Source organism: Lutra lutra, chromosome X, assembly GCF_902655055.1.
Source record: "Lutra lutra chromosome X, mLutLut1.2, whole genome shotgun sequence".
Classification (NCBI taxonomy): Eukaryota; Metazoa; Chordata; class Mammalia; order Carnivora; family Mustelidae; genus Lutra; species Lutra lutra.
This window is the reverse complement of record NC_062296.1, coordinates 83824151-83846278: the sequence shown is the minus strand read 5'-3', so window position 1 is coordinate 83846278 and position 22128 is coordinate 83824151. Positions and strand designations below refer to the sequence as shown.

At 39.6% G+C, this 22128-nt stretch overlaps 1 protein-coding gene across 9 annotated transcripts in view; it reads right to left on the bottom strand.

Moving 5' to 3' along the window:
- Positions 1-255: 255 nt before the first annotated feature.
- BCLAF3 (BCLAF1 and THRAP3 family member 3) overlaps positions 256-22128 on the bottom strand; it is a 60086-nt gene continuing 38213 nt past the window's right edge. For 6 of the 9 annotated variants that reach the window (XM_047715620.1, XM_047715614.1, XM_047715618.1 and 3 more), the window contains 4 exons: positions 17967-18081; positions 14285-14380; positions 10811-10966; positions 256-1307 (listed from right to left, as the gene is read on the bottom strand). In XM_047715620.1, the coding sequence (XP_047571576.1) occupies positions 1278-1307; positions 10811-10966; positions 14285-14380; positions 17967-18081 (397 nt within the window). In that variant the 3' untranslated portion in view covers positions 256-1277. The other 3 variants (XM_047715616.1, XM_047715615.1, XR_007124739.1) reach the window with 3 other exon arrangements.

The window sequence follows — 22128 nt, the reverse complement described above, 5'->3', positions numbered from 1 at the left end:
GCATTAAGACAGGCCATCTACCTAAACTTATTAGCCAACTTTAATGCTAGTCCTCTTCGCTTCACTTATTACTGACCCACTAAGGAAACAGCTGCCCGATCTTACAAAGATATGTAAGAAAAAAAACGTTAAATGTTTGCAGTGAGATTTTTTCATAATCCAGTCATGAGAAATCAAGTTCTTACCAGACTTTGATTTTAAAAGTTCTGCCTTTGTATGAAATTAAAAGAATGTTCTCACAAACTGGCAAGTAACTTCAAGCAGAAGGAGCAACAGTATTTTATTTTATTACAAATAAACATTTCACAAAAGTTTAATTGGGAATGTATATGTATTATTAAGCAGAACAAAGAAAACATAGAGAAATAAGGTACCAGGACCTAAAACATCATTTAAAATCCCACCAATTTTATCTTACGCTAGTAGGTACTCAATACAACTGAACTGAAAATAAACACTTTATAATATGTGCTTGCAAAATGTATAATGCTGTAGTAGTAAAGTACAATTTCCAAATATGAGATTTTGTCTGTCAGATTTTTAAAAAGCCTTTAAAAATATGATATGCACAAGCTTGCCCTGAGGGAAAGTAAGATGGAATATAAATTACAAAATCTTTACATATTTTCCACAACAGCATTTTGAAATTGGAAAGAGCAAACAGTGGTGGAAAAAACTGAATGAACCAATTGCTAAAAATTCAGTGCACTCATAACTACCTGATGGAAATTGTGAAGCACCTTTTGTCGTGCCTTCTTATATCGTAATATGAAATGTATAAATTATATAGGCCTTGATATTCAGAAACTTAAGAAAATTTCAAGTTATAAGCCAAACTGTCATCAGAAAAAAGAAAAATCTGGTATAAAATTTGCTACCATAAGGCCACTGTTTTGAGTTCTCTCACGTACAGACACTATACAATTCAGATACTTTTGTTTTTATTACATAAGCAAAACTTCCAACATATAAATGTCTGGATATAACTCAGGTAAATTCTCTATGAAACCATGCTCAGAGAAAAATGCATCAACAAATAATGCCCTTTTGAGACTTTTTGCAAAAGAAACTGTAGTTAATACAACTTTTAAATTGAATACTGTAATTTAAAAGCAATTAAGTGTAAAAAAGTTGCAGCATTCCACTACAGAAAAATAAAGTTATTTTATCAAGAAAGTTACAGTATTAGTGCTTTAGTGCCAATTTTAACTCCTGACAAAAAGAGATGCTCCCAAGTATCATCCTGTAGTGTCGTTTCCATATGTAATAATTCCAGATTAGATTGCTGTGGCAATGTTTGCATATTCCTATTGAGAGAAAACAAAAGAAATACAGACTTCAAAAGAAGAGTCAGTTATAACATCTGAGCTAGAGTTTTTTCACATTGTAATTGTCAAAATATTTTAATTTATGTAGTAACCACTTGCAGCCAAGACCCCCACAAAGGTATGTGGAACCCCAAAGACGCAAAGTAACAACAGAACACATCAAAGCAGATATCAAACAGTTAAGTCAGTAGGACAAAGAAAATATGTGACACTCAGCACACTGGTATTAGTAAGTTGATGAAAAGGCATTCTGCTATTTGGGTGAGTTTCACTGGGGATTATTAAAAAAAAAATCAAGACCCTTAAAACTTAGCCCCTCAAGCACAGAGCCTGGTGGGACACACACATAGTCTTAAACTGGTCATCATATGGTATCTTTAATTTTAAAACGATATGGACTCTTCTAGCTTGGCTGACAGAGAAAGCTACTGAAGAGATGGGGAAGCATTCTTGCTTTTGGATGGTTACCTACAACATAAAAAGATGTAAGGCTTCTGTAAACACAGGAAAAGGATTTCACAACAATAAAACTGTGATTAAAGAGGGTAATGAAACGTGGATTCTATATTGTGATGCTATACAAAAATATTAAATTACCAACCACAAACTGGACAGAATAACATGCAACTTAGAAAAGAGCAAAAATGGTAAATGGTATGTTTTTCTGGGACATTAAAAATATTTATTAATACATATATCCTTACCTTTTACTAGGATCTTACATTATTAAAACTGAAAGAAATTTAAAAGTTGATTTATTTTTTGGCATTTACATTAGTATGGAAACATTTAATTCCAAACAAAGGCAGTGCTGACAGAAAATACTTATTCTTCTTTCAATTTTGATTAATTAGTGAAATGTTCAAAATACATGCATATATATATATATAAAACATATATATATATTTTGTCAACATCATTCCTTTAAATAGAAGTAGACTTCATTGTGTCCCATTTCTTTACTTGTTATATAATATAAAAATCATAAATGTTGACCTTCAAATATCCATTGCCTACTAACAACTTTAAAAGGAAACTCTGACTATAATAATTCTTAAAAATGTTTCAAATGAAATATCTTGTTTTTACAAATGTACAATTATTCTGAATCACATTCACCCTTGCCATAGCTTCTCCCACACCATCTCTCAGCTTGATCCCCCATTCTTCCAATTATTTGAAAACCTACTTTAAGCAGAATTGGAACTAGATATATGAGCACCACAGTAGTCTAAATCTTCTTAATCTGACACTTGGTATCACTGCAAATGCTCCCTCGTGGGTCTTCCTGAATATCGTCTCCTCCCCAGAACCCTGTGTACCCACTGCTCATCAAGGAATCCTCCTCAACAGCACTTTCTCCTCAGTCTAGCAGGATGTTCTACTTCTCTATCACATCCTCCATATTTTCCCCAGCTTTTGAGGCCTTCTAGAAGTTGCACACTCCTATCTTTACCCAACTCTCAACACTCTACCACCAAATACAGATCTTCGGCTGTCGTCCCTTCTATGCCCTGCGCTTCTCTATGACTCAGTTTGCCTCCTCCTCTGTAAGAGGAGAGTGAAACTCAAAGTACTTAGCTACTTTCTCTGGCCATTCCCAACATACTGATTTTTCCTCCTCTCTTTAGACATTTGCCATTTGTCAAATTAAGCTCTTTGAAACTATGGTTGTACTGATGAGTTAATACAGCAAAGGATGCCTGACTGCTATCCTTTCAAAGGCCTGCTTCCAAGGTCGGACCCTGGCTTATAGCCAGGAACTTAGATTTGGGGAGGATTCGCACCATGGACGAACGTCTAAACTGTGCGAACAATATGGTCTATGGTGAACACCTGCTTTCCTTCTGAGGGTCCGGAATTTGGGCATGTAACTGGCCGAGGGTGCCCACGTGACCAGCCCTCGATAAACCCCCACCACCGAGTCTCTAACGAGCTTTCCTGGTTGGCAACATTTCACATGTGTTACCACAGCGCATTGCGGGAGGAATTAAGCATGTCCTGTGCGACTCCACTGGGAGAGGACTCTGGGAAACTTGCACCTGGTGTCCTCTGGGCGTCCCCTGCGCGCCAATTCCCTCTGCGGATGTGCCGTGCGGCTCCCACTCTAACACATCACAGCTGTGAGTGCCACCGTGGCTCAGTCTCCTGAGTGCTCCCAGCCAATCACCAAACCTGGGACCGGACCTGGGGACCCCTGACACAATGGCTACCACTCACTAACTTTCTAGAGCTATACATGGACGTGTGAGAGCGTGTGTATGTATATATGATTAGGCTTGATTCTACTCAACAGGCATTTTCTGAAGACAGGCTATATGAAAGGCAAAAAGGGGAAGATATGAAGACTGATGAGGTACCCTCTATCCTCAAGGAGCTGATGATCTATTTGGGGAAACAGGAAGGTAAATAGCATCAGTAAGAGACCAAATGGAACAAGAGGCAGCCCTGGTGAGGCTTCACAGTGGGTCTTAAAAGGAAAACAGGTTTTAAAAAAGGAAAAAAGGGTTTAATAAGAAAACCACGAGGATCAGGAGGCTACTTCTGGGCAAGAGAACACCAGCAGCAAACACAAGCACATGAAAATGTCTGTTATGCTCCAAAAAGCAGAGGGTCCATGAAGAACTGTGCTTAGAAAGGCAGCTGATTAGGACTGGAGCTGGCAATAAAGTCTGGTCTCTTCTCTTGTAGGCAACAGAATCCTTGGAAGGGGTTTGCCTAAGAGTGACATGATTCAATCTGTGTTCTGGGACAATAACTGTGCTAGTAGCAAATGGACAGAATAAGTGAATCACAGCAGACAAGGAAACAAGTTAGAGGCTCTGAAGATTCCAAAGACAAGATGAGGAAGATGTAAGAATGGAGCATACGCTAAAGGTAGCATTTTCAATCAGTGGGGGAAAGGACAAATTATTCAACTAATGGTGTTTAAAAACTGACGATTCATTGGGAAAAAATTAGATTCTAAGCTCATGTTATTTCATAAAAATGAATTCTAAAGGGAATAAATATGTATATGTTTAAAAAAAAAATTAACCATAAAACCACTTAAAGGAAATACCATAAGGAATTTTTATAAGGATAAATATGATAAGAAATCTAGAAGCCCTATCGAACCAACTCAAATAAACTCATGAACATTTATAAGTTTTGTGATGTAAAAGCCACCATAAACAACTGACAAACATAAAATAAATACTAGCAAAATGTATGACAGGTTAATACCCTCAATAAATCAAGAGTGCTTACAAATAAATAAGAAAAAGTACTATCCCTCAACAGAAATGCTGGCAAAGCACAGAAATAAGGAAATTGGGGGAAGGTATGCAATCGGCCAATAGACCCATAAAACAATGCTTGCATCATTAATAACCAAAGAAAGAGAACCAAATATGAGAATAACCAAAATGAGAACTGTTTTCTTCTATTAGATTGACAATGGATAACAAAGACTGATAACGTGGAGAACTGGCTAGCGTGTAGGTAAACAGGCCCTTTCAGGTACTTCTGGTCAGAGGGGAAACGAGTAAAAGGCAGACTGTGGCAAGGTACCAAAATGTCAGTGTGCCCAGTGGTGTTACCGAAAATAAAGAAAACCTGGAAGCTATCCCAAAGTCATCAGCAGAGGCTTGGTTAAGCATGTCAGCAATTATCAAACTGGGGTATGCCTACCATTAGGGACACGTGAAGACTTTCCAAGGAGCATATGGGGACAGATAGTTTGGAAAGAAGTAATATCTAGATCTTCAAATTCCCAGTGTTCACTTTCCAAAATTAACCTGTCTGCACAACTGATTAGGGCTGGTCCCTCACCTCCTACTCTATATGAGAAAGATACACCTTCTTATCCTGAATTTTACTACTCTGCATTACCTGGAGATCCCCCAAAACAGGGCAATTGGAAATACTGGCAATGATGTCAAGAAAACGAACTTGCCCTAGCAGCCAGTAGTAAGCAGCACTTCTGCAAGCCGCATGGCTTCTGATTCTTTGCTTCTGTTTAATAAAATTGAAGAAGGACAAAGTCGAGCTGTCAGCAAAGGAACATTCAAAACAGTTTTCAATGACAGATCACTAAGTGTTTTTTTGGCCTATAATTCAGTGAGTCCAAAGAACCAAGTGGCATTGCTACAAGAAAAGTCCTTTCATTCTCATCTACTTAATCATATAGACAAAGTTTCTCAGGACTTACATCTATAAAAAGAAAAAAAAATAGAATTAGAATGGATACTTAGAACACTACATTATTCTACTAGCAATAAGTAACATTTCTATGCGAATACATGAACTATCTGAAAAGAGATATGCATTTCCAATACACCTTTTGTCTAATCAATACTTAACAAAACCTGTAATATATTTATGCTACTCTGATCAACTATAAGGCTACCTGAATGCAGAGGAAATATTTAACGCCTAAGAGTCACAGAAATCTATTAACATTATATGTCAACTTTGATTTGGTGATCAATAAAAACTTCCCAAGATCAAAGTCTATGGGGGAAACAGAATGAAATCCAAATTGAAGGCAAAAAAGGGAATGATACAAAATTTCTTACAATAAAAGAGGTTGTTTGCATATTTTAGAAAGTGAATGATGTTAAGTCATCAATTTTGGTGGTGTGAGGTTCCACTGAAGAGCTTCCAAAGAATGATGTAACAGTTTTAGTTAAGACTCTCAGTATTTATATGCCAGAAATTATATATACCCCTTATAACAATTTAAACTTATGACAAAAAAAAATACTATTAGAAACTGACCTAAAAGTGTGCAAGGAGGTAAATAATTTTTCAAAATTTCAGGGTATGTAAGCACAGAATGGAAATAATATGCTGCCATGAAAATGAATGAGATGAATGAAGTCATGAGGGACAGAGGACTTGTACTGGCTGATGTAGGAAGGAGAACCAGGAGGATTACCAGAAGTTTCTAGACTGGCTGGCTGGCTGCAAGGAAAAACCAGTGGTCTAGGGAGGAAAGCGAGTTTGATTTTATTTTGAACAGTGTTACTGAGATCGAATTCACACACCATTTAAAGCTTAGCCATTTAAAGCATAGAATTCAACAGTTTTTTAGTATCTTCACAGAGGTATGCAACCATCAGTCACCACAACTGGTTTCAGAGTATTTTCTCAGCCACAAAGAATCCTTATACCTGTTAGAAGGCACACACATGCCCCTATTTTCTCCTAATTCCCCGGTCCCTGGCTACTGCTAATCTACTTCCTATCTCTATGGCTTCATTTATTCTGAGTGTCTCATATAGATGGACTCCTACAATAGGTGGTCTCTGTGACCGACTTCTGTCACTTAGCATCATGTTTTTAAGGGTCACCCATGCTACAGTGTGTGTCAGTGAAAGTCTGATTTTGAACATGCTGAACGTGAGGTGCCTTCAGGGCAGCCATGTGAGGGTGTCTTGGAGGCAGCTGGAAATCTGTAGCTCTGGAGAATGGTCAGGGCTAAAGACATCACCAGAGGTAACAGCTAGGACCTTGGGAAGAGTTGCGAGCAATTAAAGCAAGTAGAAAGAATAAACAGAAGAAAGAATGCGAGGGAATGCTTGTATTTTTTAAAGGATGTATGGACAAAGAGAAAGCACCAAATAAAACAAAGAAGTCAGAGATGTAGACAGGAAAACTGGAGGCTCCTGAAGTCAGAAATGTCTGAAGGTGAGGATGCCCTCCAGGGACAAAGCAGGTGCATGACAGAGTCTTGCTGAGTCCCCTGATCTTGGCTCCCAGTCTATCTTTGCATTCCACAACTTCTGAGGGATTTTTCAAGCCCAAGCACCACAGATACCAGTCTTTAACTTCCCTCTTGCAGGGTCTTTACACGTTCTCCTTTCTCTCCCTCGCATCCGTGGCCAGCGCTCCGGTACGCACCTTGCTGACAGGCCCCCTGAGGACTGCTAGTGCAGCTGTGATGCTCAGGAATGCCAGGTCTCCCTGACTGAACACACAACTGCTAGTACCTTCTCAGAAGCGGTGTTCTCAGAGGTGGTTTCATGAATTTTTACTGCATTCTTTGTCCTACTCTGGTACATATTCTGACCCTCAAGAGTTTCTGAAAACTTTGTGATGAGTGGAGGATATTTAAGGGGGTCACTTGTGAATGACTGCGAATAAAAGACCAGCTTTATTCCAGGTGGTAACAGATATGCCTCCCACCCCCCTCATCTTCTAGCCCAAGCACAGAATTCAAGAGAAAGGTGACACAGTAAAAGGGAATCTGGGTGCCAGAATGGGATTAATAATGACAAGTGCAGATAAATCAGGAGGAAGAATTTCACTTCCGTACTTCTTAATACTGCTTGGGAATCCTGCTCCTTTGTTGGCAGCTGGGGAGCCACAACTGCTCTTGTTAAGCAGGACAGGAAGACATACCAGGAGCGTGTCTAGGATCAATCTCCTTCCTCTGCGAGACTGTTCGCCGTTGGAGGGCAGAAGCCCATGTCTGATGGCACAGTAACCAGATCCAACTACATTTGGGCATCACAAGGCTTTCATGCCATGAAGGGTCATCCCAGGCATTTCACCAGGGCCGGGGAGTGAGCAGTCCAGATGAGATCAATTAAGCCTTCATGGTGGACTACGAGGCATGTACGAATGTGTACGTTCATATCTAATCTCAGGCTCAAGCAGCTCCTAGATGAATTCATTGGTCATGAATCTTTAATTAATCTAGGTGGTGATCTAATAACAACTAAAAGAATGAACTCCCTATTAGGGCAAAAAGCCAGACCAGTGCACAGATACTGCCCAGACTATAGCTTCTCTCCGGGACAGTCCTTCAAAGTTCTCTCCAATACAGAAGCTTGAGATGAAAAGTGATACAAATGGCATTTCACACTCAGTAACTCTATTTGAGCACAAGTGTCCCTAATCTAAGGGAAAGGGGACGCAAGCAAGACTGGAAAAAAACTGAAGACTCCAAGCCTTCATCTCTTTTCTTCAGGGCATAAAGGAGGAGGTGAAATGAACGGGTCTGAGTCATCAGTTTGTACACATGGAACGGGGTTTCAGAGCGCACGGAACCACTGGGACAGCCCGAAGGCCAGGTAAGCCTTAAGTACCCTACTGCAGACCTTGGCAGAAACAGAGACCTGCGATGCCCAATGCCTCATTCCTTTCCCTAAAGGTTGGAGTATGTGGAACTCAGCCATCACATAGGGTGCTAGAAGTAGCTCATGTACCTAATTTCACGCCATACTGGTAGAGCTGGGCCTTGTTCAAACACAAACCTATAAAAAGCCTATTTACGCCTTGCTTATAGGCACTGACAGTAGCCAGAATGGAAAAGCCCATGTCAGTGTAGCTACACAACAAAGACATATGAAGTAGCATCCAGAGGAGTAGGCCTAAGAAAAAGAGTAGTAGACACTGACTGTTAAAATGTGCACTGTGTCGGGACTACTTCTAAAGCACTCGATGGCAGCAAAAGGCAAAAGGAGGCAGGCTATGAGCTGCACTGGACCTTAATGCTACATTTTGGATGTAACTGATACATCTTGGATGATACAAAAGCCAAGGCCCTAAAGACTGGAGCCTCATAGCGGCTTGTGGCCCCCTCTAGGACACACTTCTTCTTTTCTTTTTTTTGAAGATTTTTATTCATTACAAAGAGAGAGAGGAAGACAGATAGCATGTGCAAATGGGGGGAAGGACAGAGGGACAGAGAATCCCAAGCAGACTCCGTACGGTGCAGAGCCCAATGGGGGCCTTGATCTCAGGACCCTGAGATCATGACTCGAGCCAAAATCAAGAGATGGACACTTAACCAACTGAGCCACCCAGGTGCCCTTCCGGGACACACTTCTTCTGTCCTAAGATGAAGGCCTGATGTCTGGTTTCTATTTGCTGTTAAGTGAAGCTGGTGGTCACTGTGGTCTGGAAGGACTGGGTGCTCAGTAAGAAATGGACACAGTGAGGCTAAAAAAAGAAAGACTAAATGGCACAAGTTCAATGAGCATACAGAAACTGCGGGCTGAAGCAGACAGTCAAGCACTCAGGAACCCCCAGTCATCTAAAAACTGGAGGAAAAATAGAGTCAAAAGAAGAGAACACAGAGCAAACGGAAGAGAAACACAAGTACCTGAAACCCAACCTTGCAACTGAGAATAAGGCTTGCCTCAGCCTTCCTCCTTGAGTGGAAATCAGTGACTCGCTTCCCTGTGAACAGCCAGGCTACCAGCTGTGACTGGGGACAAATACCTAGAAGGTCTGCTGCAGATAAACTTGCCATACGAGACAGGAAGAAAAGCAGCAACTCAATCTGACAGTAGGGAGGTGGTACAAGAGGGGAAAATGTGTCCAATTACATTCAATTTTTAAAGAAGGAATGGCATTCCTAACATCAATAACGTCAAGAGTAACAAGCATGGTGAGATTAGAAACTTTGCCAAAAGTATTCAGTTAAAATTGGGGGGTGAGAGAAATTACAGAAGATACAGTTAACGCTGAACTTAAAAAAGAGAGAGAAATTACGGAAGATAGTTAACTCCAGACTTTAAAAAAATGGTTGTCAATTCCATTCTACTAGTACATCTTTTGAAAAAAAATTTAACTAAAATCACTAAGCAAGCTCAGTGTAAAGGTTTCACAAGTATGAATATTTAAGGAAACAGTTAGTTAGAAAATTTATAAAACACAGTTGGACTATTTAACAGTAACAATGGATATACACACATTTCTCAGAGAAAATATAGCCCCAAATAAACAAAAATGAGTCAGAAAATTGGCAAACATGCCTCAATTAACTGATGTAATGCTACTGTTCTCATTTAAAATATATAGAATGTAATTTTATGTCATACTTATGCTGCATTTTCAAATACCAACATGACATTTAAATAAAATCAACCCACAACTAAAAGAGAACAAAATTCAAATTATCAAGAAACTTTTTATTAACATTAAGAATTAGCACATGTGGCAATGGTTGCAAAGCATTATGAATGTAATTACTACCACTGAACTGTATACTTAAAAATAGTTAAAATGGCAAATTTTACGTTATATGTATTTTATCACAATAAAAAACAACATGAATGCGGGAAAGAAAAGTTAGTGTATTTTGTAATTGCGTGCCCTTTTTTATACAGTCAGTTCAATATTTTTTGGTACTTAGATGATTCACATTGTATAAGGCTAAAATATACCAGTTAAAAGTCTGTACCTGAATTTCCATTTCAAAGATTAATCATACAACAGACATTCCAAAGTAAAAGGTTCAAACAGCTGACATATTCATGGTATTTGAGGCACAATAGCAAAAAGCATTTTAACATTAACAGTCTCACAACTCTATTACCATCACTCCTTGAACTTTGTCTTCAACTATCATGCAGTAAGAACATCTGTGGGATCTAGGTTGTAACTTAAGTCAAAATTAATTAAAAAAAAACTTCATCCATTAAATAGAAATAATTTAGGAGCTCGAAGGTCACTCTGTACTTTTAAATGACCATAATGCAACTAACCTTTTTTTTCCTCAGTAACTTTTCTCTGAATTTATTAGTGATAAATCCCCTCGGACCGGCAAATCGTAACCGCTGATATTTAGCCTGAATGTATAAGCTCTTCTGCACTAGGCCTGATTTGTAGTGGGGCTGGGATCGGCCACCTCTGAAGTTGGTCTGTAAAGAAAAAACAGTAAGTGCAAAAACTACAGCTTCCAAATCTATTAGTATAAGAAATGGGAAAATGTCTGCTGCTTGGAACCACCCATGATTCTAGGCACTACATGTATTAAAAGGGAAGAGGTTAATGATGGTTATAAAGTTTGTTTTCTTCAAAGTAGGCTTGTAGTTTATTTTAGATGATGATTTTTTAAATTTACATAAAAGCAATTTTTTTAAAGATTTTATTTATTTATTTGACAGAGATAGATCACAAGTAGGCAGAGAGGCAGGCAGAGAGAGAGAGAGAGAGAAGGAAGCAGGCTCCCTGCTGAGCAGAGAGCCCGATGCGGGGCTCGATCCCAGGACCCCGAGATCATGACCTGAGCCGAAGGCAGCGGCTTAACCCACTGAGCCACCCAGGTGCCCCATAAAAGAAATTTTTAAGAAGATTTTATTTACTTATTTGAGAGAGAGAGCATGAGTGGAGGGAGGGGCAGAGAAAGAGGGAGAAACACAAGTACACTCCTGGCTGAGCACAGAGTTCCATGACAGGGGGCTCAATCCCTGGACCCTGAGATCATGCCTAAGCCAAAGTTAGATGCTTAACCAACTGAGCCACCCAGGTGCCCCTACATAAAAGCAATTTTAAAAACTAAGTTAAAAAACTTGTAATTCTTTAAATTTGTCATGTGAAAACACGTAACTTTCAAAAACCTTACCTAATGAGCTAAAATTATCCTTTCGATTCATAATGAAATATATCAAATCTCAAATGGGGGGAAAACATTAAGTATCAACATCTATTTAAGAATCAAAAACTCTCTTAACTTCATTCCTGTCAGTATCTTCAAGCCAATCTTTATTTACCACAAAAATACCAGTATAGCAAATATTTTCAAGGTAAGAGTTTACACTGAAAAAGACCATTTCTTGGCCCGCATATTACCTAGTATTATAACAGTCATAAGAGGACAATGAATATTTGTTTGATTGCCATATGGGAAACGTACAAATGGTATATTATAATGGAGTAATTATAAAAAACCAAGCACATCCCTCTTTCCAGAATTATTTAACAAATGGGTATGTCATACATAATGAAGCACATTACTTTATTTAAAAAAGCATTTATGCCAGGCCTATTTTCCAGTTATTTTCTTAAGGCTACAAAAAATTCGGATAAGATATAATTAGAGTAAGACACTATAGTTTCATTAAAACTACCTGTGCAAATTTGACATATCAGAGCTGATCTTGAAATTTACACTGTTCATTTTTACATTTCTAATAAAGTGACTACTATCTTGCTTTGAATTAGTCCATTAAAAAGCAAATTTTAATAAAATAGCTCCTTTTCTTAGAAAGGATTATTTCTCCTTCCAATTTTACTCTGAAGAATTATGAATTTCTAAACAATCATATAATATTACACAGCTTTAAATGATTGGTCAAAAGAAAAGATTATTGCATATATTTTAAAAACATTTAAAACTAATTAATATTAAAGATATTTTCCTTAAGAAGAAAGGGTAATAGGAAATAGGACTTGTAAGGATCTTAGAAAAATACTACAAGCTGTATCTGACCAATAGGAAGCACTCACACCAGAAAGCCCAGCTACACTGCCTCTCAGTTACACAGATGTCACATTTTCAGCTGATTTTGTGGCTCAGGATGCAAGATTAAAAGATAGTATAAAACAGGTTTATATTCTATGGCCACTGCTATTTTTGAAAATCTAATGTCACACCTGTTTTTAGGTATATGAAACACTGGCTAAAAAGGTTATCTGCACAATGCCTTCAAATTGTGTTATTACAAATGGAAAAAATCTTCCGATATCTAGGAATTATGCTCTCAATGAGCCAGGTATTAATGGAAGACCACTCAACTACCTCTTAGTCTATGGTTTGGGGCCAGTTTATACTACCTTTATGCTCCTATTAATTTTCTCCTAATGAGCTAACTACTCTATCCAGGCTGCTCACAAAAAAAGCCTAGATTATTTTCCTTTCTTTTGGAGGGATGGGGAAAGAGGTTCTGTAGAGTTAAAAATATTAATAAAGTGGGGTACCTGGCTGGCTCAGTCAGTTAAGTGTCTGTCTTTGGCTCGGGTTGTGATCCCACGGTTCTGGGACTGATCCCTGCTTTGGGCTCCCTGCTCAGCAGGAAGTCTGCTTCTTCCTCTCTCTCTGTCCCTATCCCCTCTCATGCTCTCTTTCTTGTTCAAATAAATAAAATCTTCTTTTTAAAAGATTTTATTTTTTTATTTGACAGACAGAGATCACAAGTACGCAGAGAGGCAGGCAGAGAGAGAGGAGGAAGCAAGCTCCCAGCTGAGCAGAGAGCCTGATGCGCGGCTCGATTCTAGGACCCTGGGATCATGACCTGAGCCAAAGGCAGAGGTTTTAACCCACTGAGCCACCCAGGCGCCCCATAAATAATATCTTTTAAAAATATATTAATAAAATACCAATCATAAGCAGGGAATTCCATCAAAATGGATTTTAAAAGTATGTCAATTTCTTTTTTTTTTAAGATTTTATTTATTTGAGAAAGAGAGAGAGAGAGAAAGAGAGCACAAGTTGGGAGTAGGGGCAGAGGAAGAGGGAGAAGCAGACTCCCTGCTGAGCACAGAGCCCAATACAGGGCTCGATCCCAGGACCCTGAGATCATGCTCTTAGTCAAATTCAGATGCTTAACGGACTGAGACACCCAGGTTCCCCCCAAAATATGTCAACTTCTGAGAAAAAGGAAAGAAATACAGTACTTTATGTTATCATTCTTATTCGTATGTCTGTGGGATGAGGTGTTCTGAATAATTAATCACTTATATCAGACATAGCTACACAAACAATTGGAATGCAATGAAACAGGCTTTAACAAAGCTACTGGACCAGAATTTTTCTCAGATGATGCAAAAGTCCTCTGAGGGTTGTATGCCTACAGGCAGGATTTTCTGTGCACTCTGGAAGTTACAAAGCCATGCATTTACTTCTTAGAGGTAAAGGGGCAGGCTTAAATGGAAGGTCTAGAACCTTGTCTGCCTCTTCATCAAGAGCCAGCCCATCTGTATCCGTTTTATATATTTGTGTTTTCCATGTAATCTTTGAAAAAGGGTTCCAATGGTTAAAAAAATACCTGAAACTCAAGTCCTGAGGAAAGGGGCTATCATTAAACTGATTATAGTTAACTACAAATTTATGTCCAGAAATATTAGTTTATAGCTACTATTTGAAATATCACAAAAGCAGCTTTTAGTTTACTAACACTTAGAAGATGCTCAAAGCATAAACACAAAGCTAGAATTAAATGGAAAGTAACACTCAATACCTTAAAAGGTCTTCTAAAGCCTGCTGTGTTTTGACGTCTTCCCTCAACTCCAAAGGGTTTCTGAGTAATGATGTCTTTTCTCTGCATAGTATAATTCTGCATGAAAAAAGTATTAGTATAGATTAATATATTTAAATTTTATTTTTAAAAGTTCATTTTATCATTTAAAAAATACCGGTTTTGGGCAGAGGACGTGAATGGACATTTTTCTAAAGAAGACATCCAGATGGCCAACAGACACATGAAAAGATGCTCAACACCATTAATTATCAGGGAAATGCAAATTAACACTAAAACAAGATACCATCTCACACCTGTCAGAATGGCTAGAATCAAAAACACAAGAAATAAGTGTTGGCAAGGATGTGGAGAAAAAGGATCCCTCAGGCACTGTTAGTGGGAATGTAAACTGGTACAGCCGCTGGGAAACACTAAGGAGGGTCCCCCAAAAATTAAAAATAGAAAAACCATAAAACCTAGTAATTCCAATACTGGGTATTTACCTAAAGAAAATGAAAACAGTAATTCAAAAAGATATATGCACCCCAGTTTATTACACTATTATTTAAAATAGGCAAGATACGGAAGCCTCCTAAGTGTCTATCGATAGATGAATGGATAAAGAAATATGGTATATACACAATGGACTATTACTTGGTCATAAAAAAGAATGAGATCTTGGGGCGCCTGGGTGGCACAGTGGTTAAATCCTCTGCCTTCGGCTTGGGTCGTGATCCCAGGGTCCTGGGATGGAGCCCCGCATCGGGCACTCTGCTCTGTAGGGAGCCCGCTTCCCCCTCTCTCTCTGCCTGCCTCTCTGCGTACTTGTGATCTCTGTCTGTCAAATAAATAAATAAAATCTTTTAAAAAAAAAAAGAATGAGGGGCGCCTGGGTGGCTCAGTGGGTTAAAGCCTCTGCCTTCAGCTCAGGTCATGATCCCAGGGTCCTGGGATCGAGCCCCGCATTGGGCTCTCTCCTCGGCGGGAAGCCTGCTTCTCCCTCTCTCTCTCTGCCTGCCTCTCTGCCTGCTTGTGATTTCTGTCTGTCAAATAAATAAATAAAATCTTTAAAAAAAAAAAAAAAAAGAATGAGATCTTGCCATTTGCGACAACATGAATAGACCTAGAGGGTATTACACTAAATGAAATCAATCAGAGAAAGACAAATACCATATGATTTCACTTGTATGTGGAATATGAAAACCAAAAGAAAATGAATAAACAAACAAAAAGCAGACAAAGACCCAAAGAGACAGAAAACAAACTGATAGTTGCTGGAGGAGAGGGGGTGAGGAGTTGGGTAAAATGGGTGAAAGGGTGTGGGAGATCTAGGCTTTCAGTTATGAAATGAGTAACTCATAGAATGAAAAAGTCACAGAGGGGAAAGGTACGGCATAGGGATATTGTAAGTGCTACTGTAAAATGCTGTGCAGTGACAGTAGCTACACTTGTGCTGAACATAGCATAACACAAAGATTATTTGAATCATCGTGTTGTACACCTGAAATTACTATAACGCAGTGTCAACTACACTTCAATAAAAAGTTAAAAAAAAAAACACATTTTAAATGTATAGGATTAGGGGCACCTGGGTGGCTCAGTGGGTTAAGCCTCTGCCTTCGGCTCAGGTCATGATCTCAGGGTCCTGGGATCGAGCCCTGAATCAGGCTCTCTGCTCAGCCGGAGCCTGCTTCCCCCTCCCCCTCTGCCTGCCACTCTGCCTACTTATGACCTCTCTCTCTCTGTCAAGTAAACAAATAAAATCTTAAAAAAATAATAAATAAATGTATAGGATTGAAAACACAAAACATGTAGCATGTAGCTTAGTGCAGGAACATACATATATCCTCCTTCACGTAACCTGTGCTAGTTTGTGAGAAGCTAGTTTAATTCATGAATGTGAGAAGTATTTAAAAAAATACTCCTGTATGGGACGCCTGGGTGGCTCAGTTGGTTGGACGACTGCCTTCGGCTCAGGTCATGATCCCGGAGTCCCGGGATCGAGTCCCGAATCGGGCTCCCAGCTCCACGGGGAGTCTGCTTCTCCCTCTGACCTTCTCCTCGCTCATGCTCTCTCACTGCCTCTCTCTCAAATAAATAAATAAAATCTTTAAAAAAAATACTCCTATATAACACAATGTGTGACCTTTTGGAAAATGGACTATACATCCAGTATTTTTTCAGGCATCCAGGAAAGAACCAAACCATTGTTAAAGAGTTCCCACTGCCTAAGAAGAAAACAAATTCTCAACACTGCAGGAGGCAGGTTTTGCTGACTCAGATAACTAATCCGATGGGACGCTCCTGCCATGACTAGGGAAGTATCGAAAGTCAGAGCATTAAGACTATAACTGCAAAGAACCAGAACCCTTTAATGGGAACAGAGAAGATGGGGCGCATTCTGAAGTTTCTTTTTTCCAAAATCAAGTCTTACGACCTTCTATTCATTCCATTTGCTATTCCATTTGCTGTGCTTCTCACAAGTCTTCCTCTTCCACACCTTTCTCTCTCCCCGCAGTTTAAAAAAAAAAAAAGTCATATAAAACCCTTTACATAGCAATCACTTTTTTTTTTAATTTTTTTCATCTTGAAGTGATACTAAGTCTATAAATTGGAGTAAGTGCACAAGAATACATGTAATGAGATGAGACTCTGGGGCACCATGGTAGGGAACGGCGTATTTTGCAAGTGAAGGGAGGTGAATTCAGGGGCTCGGAGGGAGGACTGTACCAGACAGCTTCTGACCAGGCTCCCAGTGAGCCCCCCCACTCTAGTATCCAGGCCCCTATGTCATCCCCTTTCCCTTGAGTGTGAGCTAGACCTAGTGACTTGCTTCTTACAAAGAGCATATGACAGAAGTGATAGAACATCACTTCCAAGATTAGATTACAAGCGGACTCTGGCTTCCAACTCTCTAGCTGTCACTTGTTTGCTCTTACTTTGAAAACCAGCTGCCATATTCTGAACTCTTATGAAAGGGCAGATCTTTAGAGAGAGAAAGTAGATTAGTGGTTAGCGAGGGGTGGGCACGGGGAATAACCAAATAATCATGAGGCCTATTACCGGGGGGTCATAAAAGGTTATAAAACTGGATTATGGTGATGGTTACATATCTTTGCAGATTTATAAAATATCACTAAATTGTTGGGGCGCCTGGGTGGCTCAGTGGGTTAAGCCACTGCCTTCGGCTCAGGTCATGATCTCAGGGTCCTGGGATCGAGCCCCGCATCGGGCTCTCTGCTCAGCAAGGAGCCTGCTTCCCTTCCTCTCTCTCTCTGCCTGCCTCTCTGCCTACTTGTGATCTTTTCTGTCAAATAAATAAATAAAATCTTTAAAAAAAATAAAAAAAATAAAATAAAATATCACTAAATTGTATACCTAAAATGGGTGAAAATTTTATGGTATGTAAATCATATCTTAATAAAGAAGTTCTCAAAAAATCTAAAGGAAAAAAATCTTAAGAAAGCTAGTACTATAATAAATAAATAAAATCCTACTAAATCAGAGATAATGATCTCCTCTGTCATACGGGTAAGACTCAACAGATTATTAACACTGAGCAACAGAACCCTAACATGTACTTAATGAAGAGTTAGAAAAATACTGGTGATCTCTATACATATAGATACATGTGAGGAGAATGGAGTATACAAAAATGAAAAATTTAAAACTGCAATCTTACCATGTGAGGTTTCTGAATAAATTTTCTAAAATTTGACTTTAAAAAATCCGTAGGTTTTTGGAATTCATCAGCATGAGTACTCTTCAACCTCGAAAAACTGGAGGGCTGATCATTCCTAATAAAATGAAAGAGACAAAGTTAAGAATATTTTATTAGTCTACCTTTACCCAACAAGTGAAAAAGAGAAATCAAATTGCCCCCTTCAGAGACAATTAAAGCAGCACAACAGTGAAAACAAACAAACAAACAAACAACAACAAACCTCAAAGATCTATCACTACTAAAATTACAGACGAAATGACAGTTACCAGGGCTAAAACCTTCGTTTTTTCAACAAACATTATTTAGCTAAGTTGAAAATCAGCAATAGGGGGAAATAAGGTTTGGACCAGGGTTCTCGATCTGGGGTCCAAGGACAGGTTTCCTGGGGGCTGTAACCCCCGAAACCAGCTGTGGAATGCGTGTTTTCTGAGGGAAGATCGTCACTGCTCTTGAGACTTTGGCAGCACTGGGCCACCCACCTTGCTGACAGACTCTTTTTAATGAAAGCACCAAAGAATGTCACTGGCTCAGGCTCCCTCACTGGTAGAGCTGAGGCCTCTGTCATTGCTGGGCCATGGGAGCAAAGGATAGGTCCCCTCTCCTGTCGTCACAATGTCCAGAGGCCACCAAGTCCTCTTCTCAGGCAGCCGGACCTGGGAGGGAAGGTCCTTTCTTGGGCTTCTCTTCCAAGGAAGAGGGGCCTCATTTTCACAGCCCTGGGGCAGTCCTCTCCCTGTCACACCCCACATCTCCCCACAACGTTCCTCTGACCCTTCCTGCTCTGTGGTGAACAAACTGCTCGCCGCCTCCGCTCTGCCTCAATCCCTTCCATGGGTCCCCCACTGACATCAGGGTAAAATCCACACTCCTCATCATGACCTTCCAGGCCCTTCCCGCTCTGGCTCTTGCTGTGTCACTGGTCGCTCTGTTCCCACCTCCCCCATACGCACACTGGGCATTGGAAACATTTAGCCCTTCACAGTTCCCGACACACACAATCTCTCCTGCCTCCTCCAGTTCACGTGAGCAATCCCTTCTATTATAATTTCCTTCCACGTAGATCAATTTCAAGATTTAGTTCCAACTGCACTGTTCCAGGGTCCTCGGAGGTGGACTAGATATCCCTGCTACGTGCACATGAAGCATTCGAAAGCCTTCACGCATACCACGCACGTTCATAAATGCTGGTGCACCTGCCTATCTTAGCCAGCAAGCTGTGATCCCCACAGGAGGCCCTGTGGGTGGTTCATTTTGTGGCCCTAGTTTTGACCCCCCCAAACCTGACATGGAATACTAATCAGAGTATTATGAAATGTTAAAAACTCTCATGTTCTGGCAAAATGCTCATGATATGATAGTAAGTCAAAAGAGTAGGGTGCAAAGCTCTATTTGGAGGATAATTAAAAAAAATTTTTCGTGGGGGTGCCTGGCTGGCTCAACTGGTAAGAGCAATTGACTCTTGATCTCGGGGTCATGGTTTGAGCCCCACATTGTGTGTGGAGCCTACTTAAAAATTTTTTTTTATTTTTCTTTTTTTAAAAGATTTTATTTATTTGCTTGAGAGAGAGTGAGAGAGAGCATGAGAGCGGCGTGAGGGGGTAGAGGGAGAAGCAGACTCCCCTCTGAGCAGGGAGCCTGATGCAGGACTGGATCCTGGGACTCCAGGATCATGACTTGGGCTGAAGGCAGCCGCTTGGCTGACGCAGTCACCCAGGCGCCCAAGATTTTTTATTTTTAAGTAATCTCTACACCCATTGCGGGGCCCGAACTCACAACCATGAGACCAAGAGTCACATGCCAGCCAGGTGCCCCAAGGATAATTTTAATTATCTAAAATATACTACATGTGTGCCCAGAAAAAATAAATGACAGGAAATGTATTAACAGTGGCCATCTCTGACTCATGAAATTAAGAATGCCTTATATTTTTATTTTATACCTTATTATATACTTCTAAATGTTTGCCATTAGAATATACTACAACTTTTGTAAGTAAAACAATGGACTTTAAAAAAATCCTCTTTGCAAAGCATTTATCTGGATAATGGAGTAATGTACAGAATATATAAAGAACTTACATCTCAATAATAAAAATAAAATAATCCAATTTAAAACATGGGCAAAGGATTTAGAAAGGTATTTCTCCAAAGAAGACACACAAAAGGGACATGAAAAGATGCCCAACATCATTAGCCATTAGAGATATGTAAATCAAAACCACAATGCAATAACATTTTATACCTACTAAGATAGCTATGATCAAAAAGATGATGCCATCAATGTCCCTGACAGCATTATTTACAGTAGCCAGAAGATGGAAACAAAGTAAATGTCCATCAACAGAAAAATAGACAAATAAATGTAGTATATACAATGGAATATTATTCAGCCTTATGAAGGAGTGAAATTTTTTTTTTTTATTTGACAGACAGAGATCACAAGTAGACAGAGAGGCAGGCAGAGAGAGGAGGTGGAAGCAGGCTCCCCGCTGAGCAGAGAGCCTGATGTGGGGCTCGATCCCAGGACCCCGGGATCATGACCTGAGCTGAAGGCAGAGGCTTAACCCACTGAGCCACCCAGGAGCCCCGAAGGAGTGAAATTTTTTTAAAAAATGAAATTCTGACACATGACACAACATGGATGAAAACATTATTCTATGCAAAATAAGCCAGAAACAAATGGACAATTAATATATGATTCCACTTATATATATGAGGTACCTAGAATAGGCAAATTCACAGAGATAGAAAGAATAGAGGTTATCAGGGGCTGAGAGTAAAGGGAATGGGGAGTTACTCTTTACATGATACAGAACTTTTGTTTGAGAAGATGAAAAAACTGTGGAAGTGCACAGTGTGAACGGCTGCACAACACTGTCAATGTACTTCAAGCCAATGCATCGCACATTTAAAAATGGTTAAAATGGCAAAATTTATTATATGTACATTTTGCCATAATAAAAAAATGTAAATCGTCTGATAGATCTATGACCAGGCAAAAGAGTGTCCAAGTTAAAGAAACGATTTCTCAGCCTCCTTGCAGCTAGGTATGGCCATGAGACTAAATTTTGACCAAAGTTGCTGGAGCTGCTTGCATAAATTCCATGAAGTCTTTAATGACAAGGCTAGAATATGGACATGATGGCCAAGGCACAAACACCCCTCCTGGGCCATGAGGCAGACACCACATGCAGAAGATATCTGAGGAGCAAGTCTACCCTACCTACCATGCTCTGACTTCCTGACTGTAATCTTTCTCTACATGAGAAAGAAATGATTTTTCTTTTGCTCTTATAGTCAATTCTCTACCCAGCAACCAGGGTGAATCTTTTAAAATTTAAATGAGATTATATTTCTTCTTGGGTTAGAACTCAAAATGTTTTATAATCTCACCCAGAGTAAACTACAAAGTCATCATGTCCTCCAAGGTTCTTTGCAATCTGGCCTTACCTACCCACTCTCTTCCTTTCCCACTGTGTTACAATCTTAAGGGTCTGCTTTCTAGTCCTGAAATAAGCACGATTCTGCCTGAGGGTCTTTCCCTTTAGTTTCTTCTCTTAAAATACTATCCCCTAAAAAACCTTACCGCTAACTCCCTCACTTAATTCACATCCCTGCTCAATTAAAAAAAAAATCCTAAGTGCATTCCATAACTACCTAAATAAAATCACACCACACATATCACTCTTGTCCTATTAAGCTTCCTCTTTTGCCTTACTTTCACTTATCACCCACCAACATGTATTTATTTATTTTCTCCTACCATTAAACTGTAAGCTCAACGAGGACAAGGACTTGGTATATACCTTTTCACTGGACGTTTTCTATGCCCTGTGTAGCTAAAAGGAAAGTCTCAGCAGTCTGATGTCCTCCCGAAGTCTACTGATTTTATTTTGAAGCTGCTTTATCCCCCACACACCATACCTATATATACAGAACAACACCTTGGTAACACTGTATGGAACTTAGTAAGAGTGGATACAAGAGGCAGAAAGAGTGGGTCAGGAGAAGACATGAGGATATTAGAATAAGAGATTGGTCAGAAGTTGGGGGGGGGAGAATAGGGTCTCTGAGACTAGACAGAATGTCCCAGCATTAGGTTTGCTTGGGAAAGATTACCT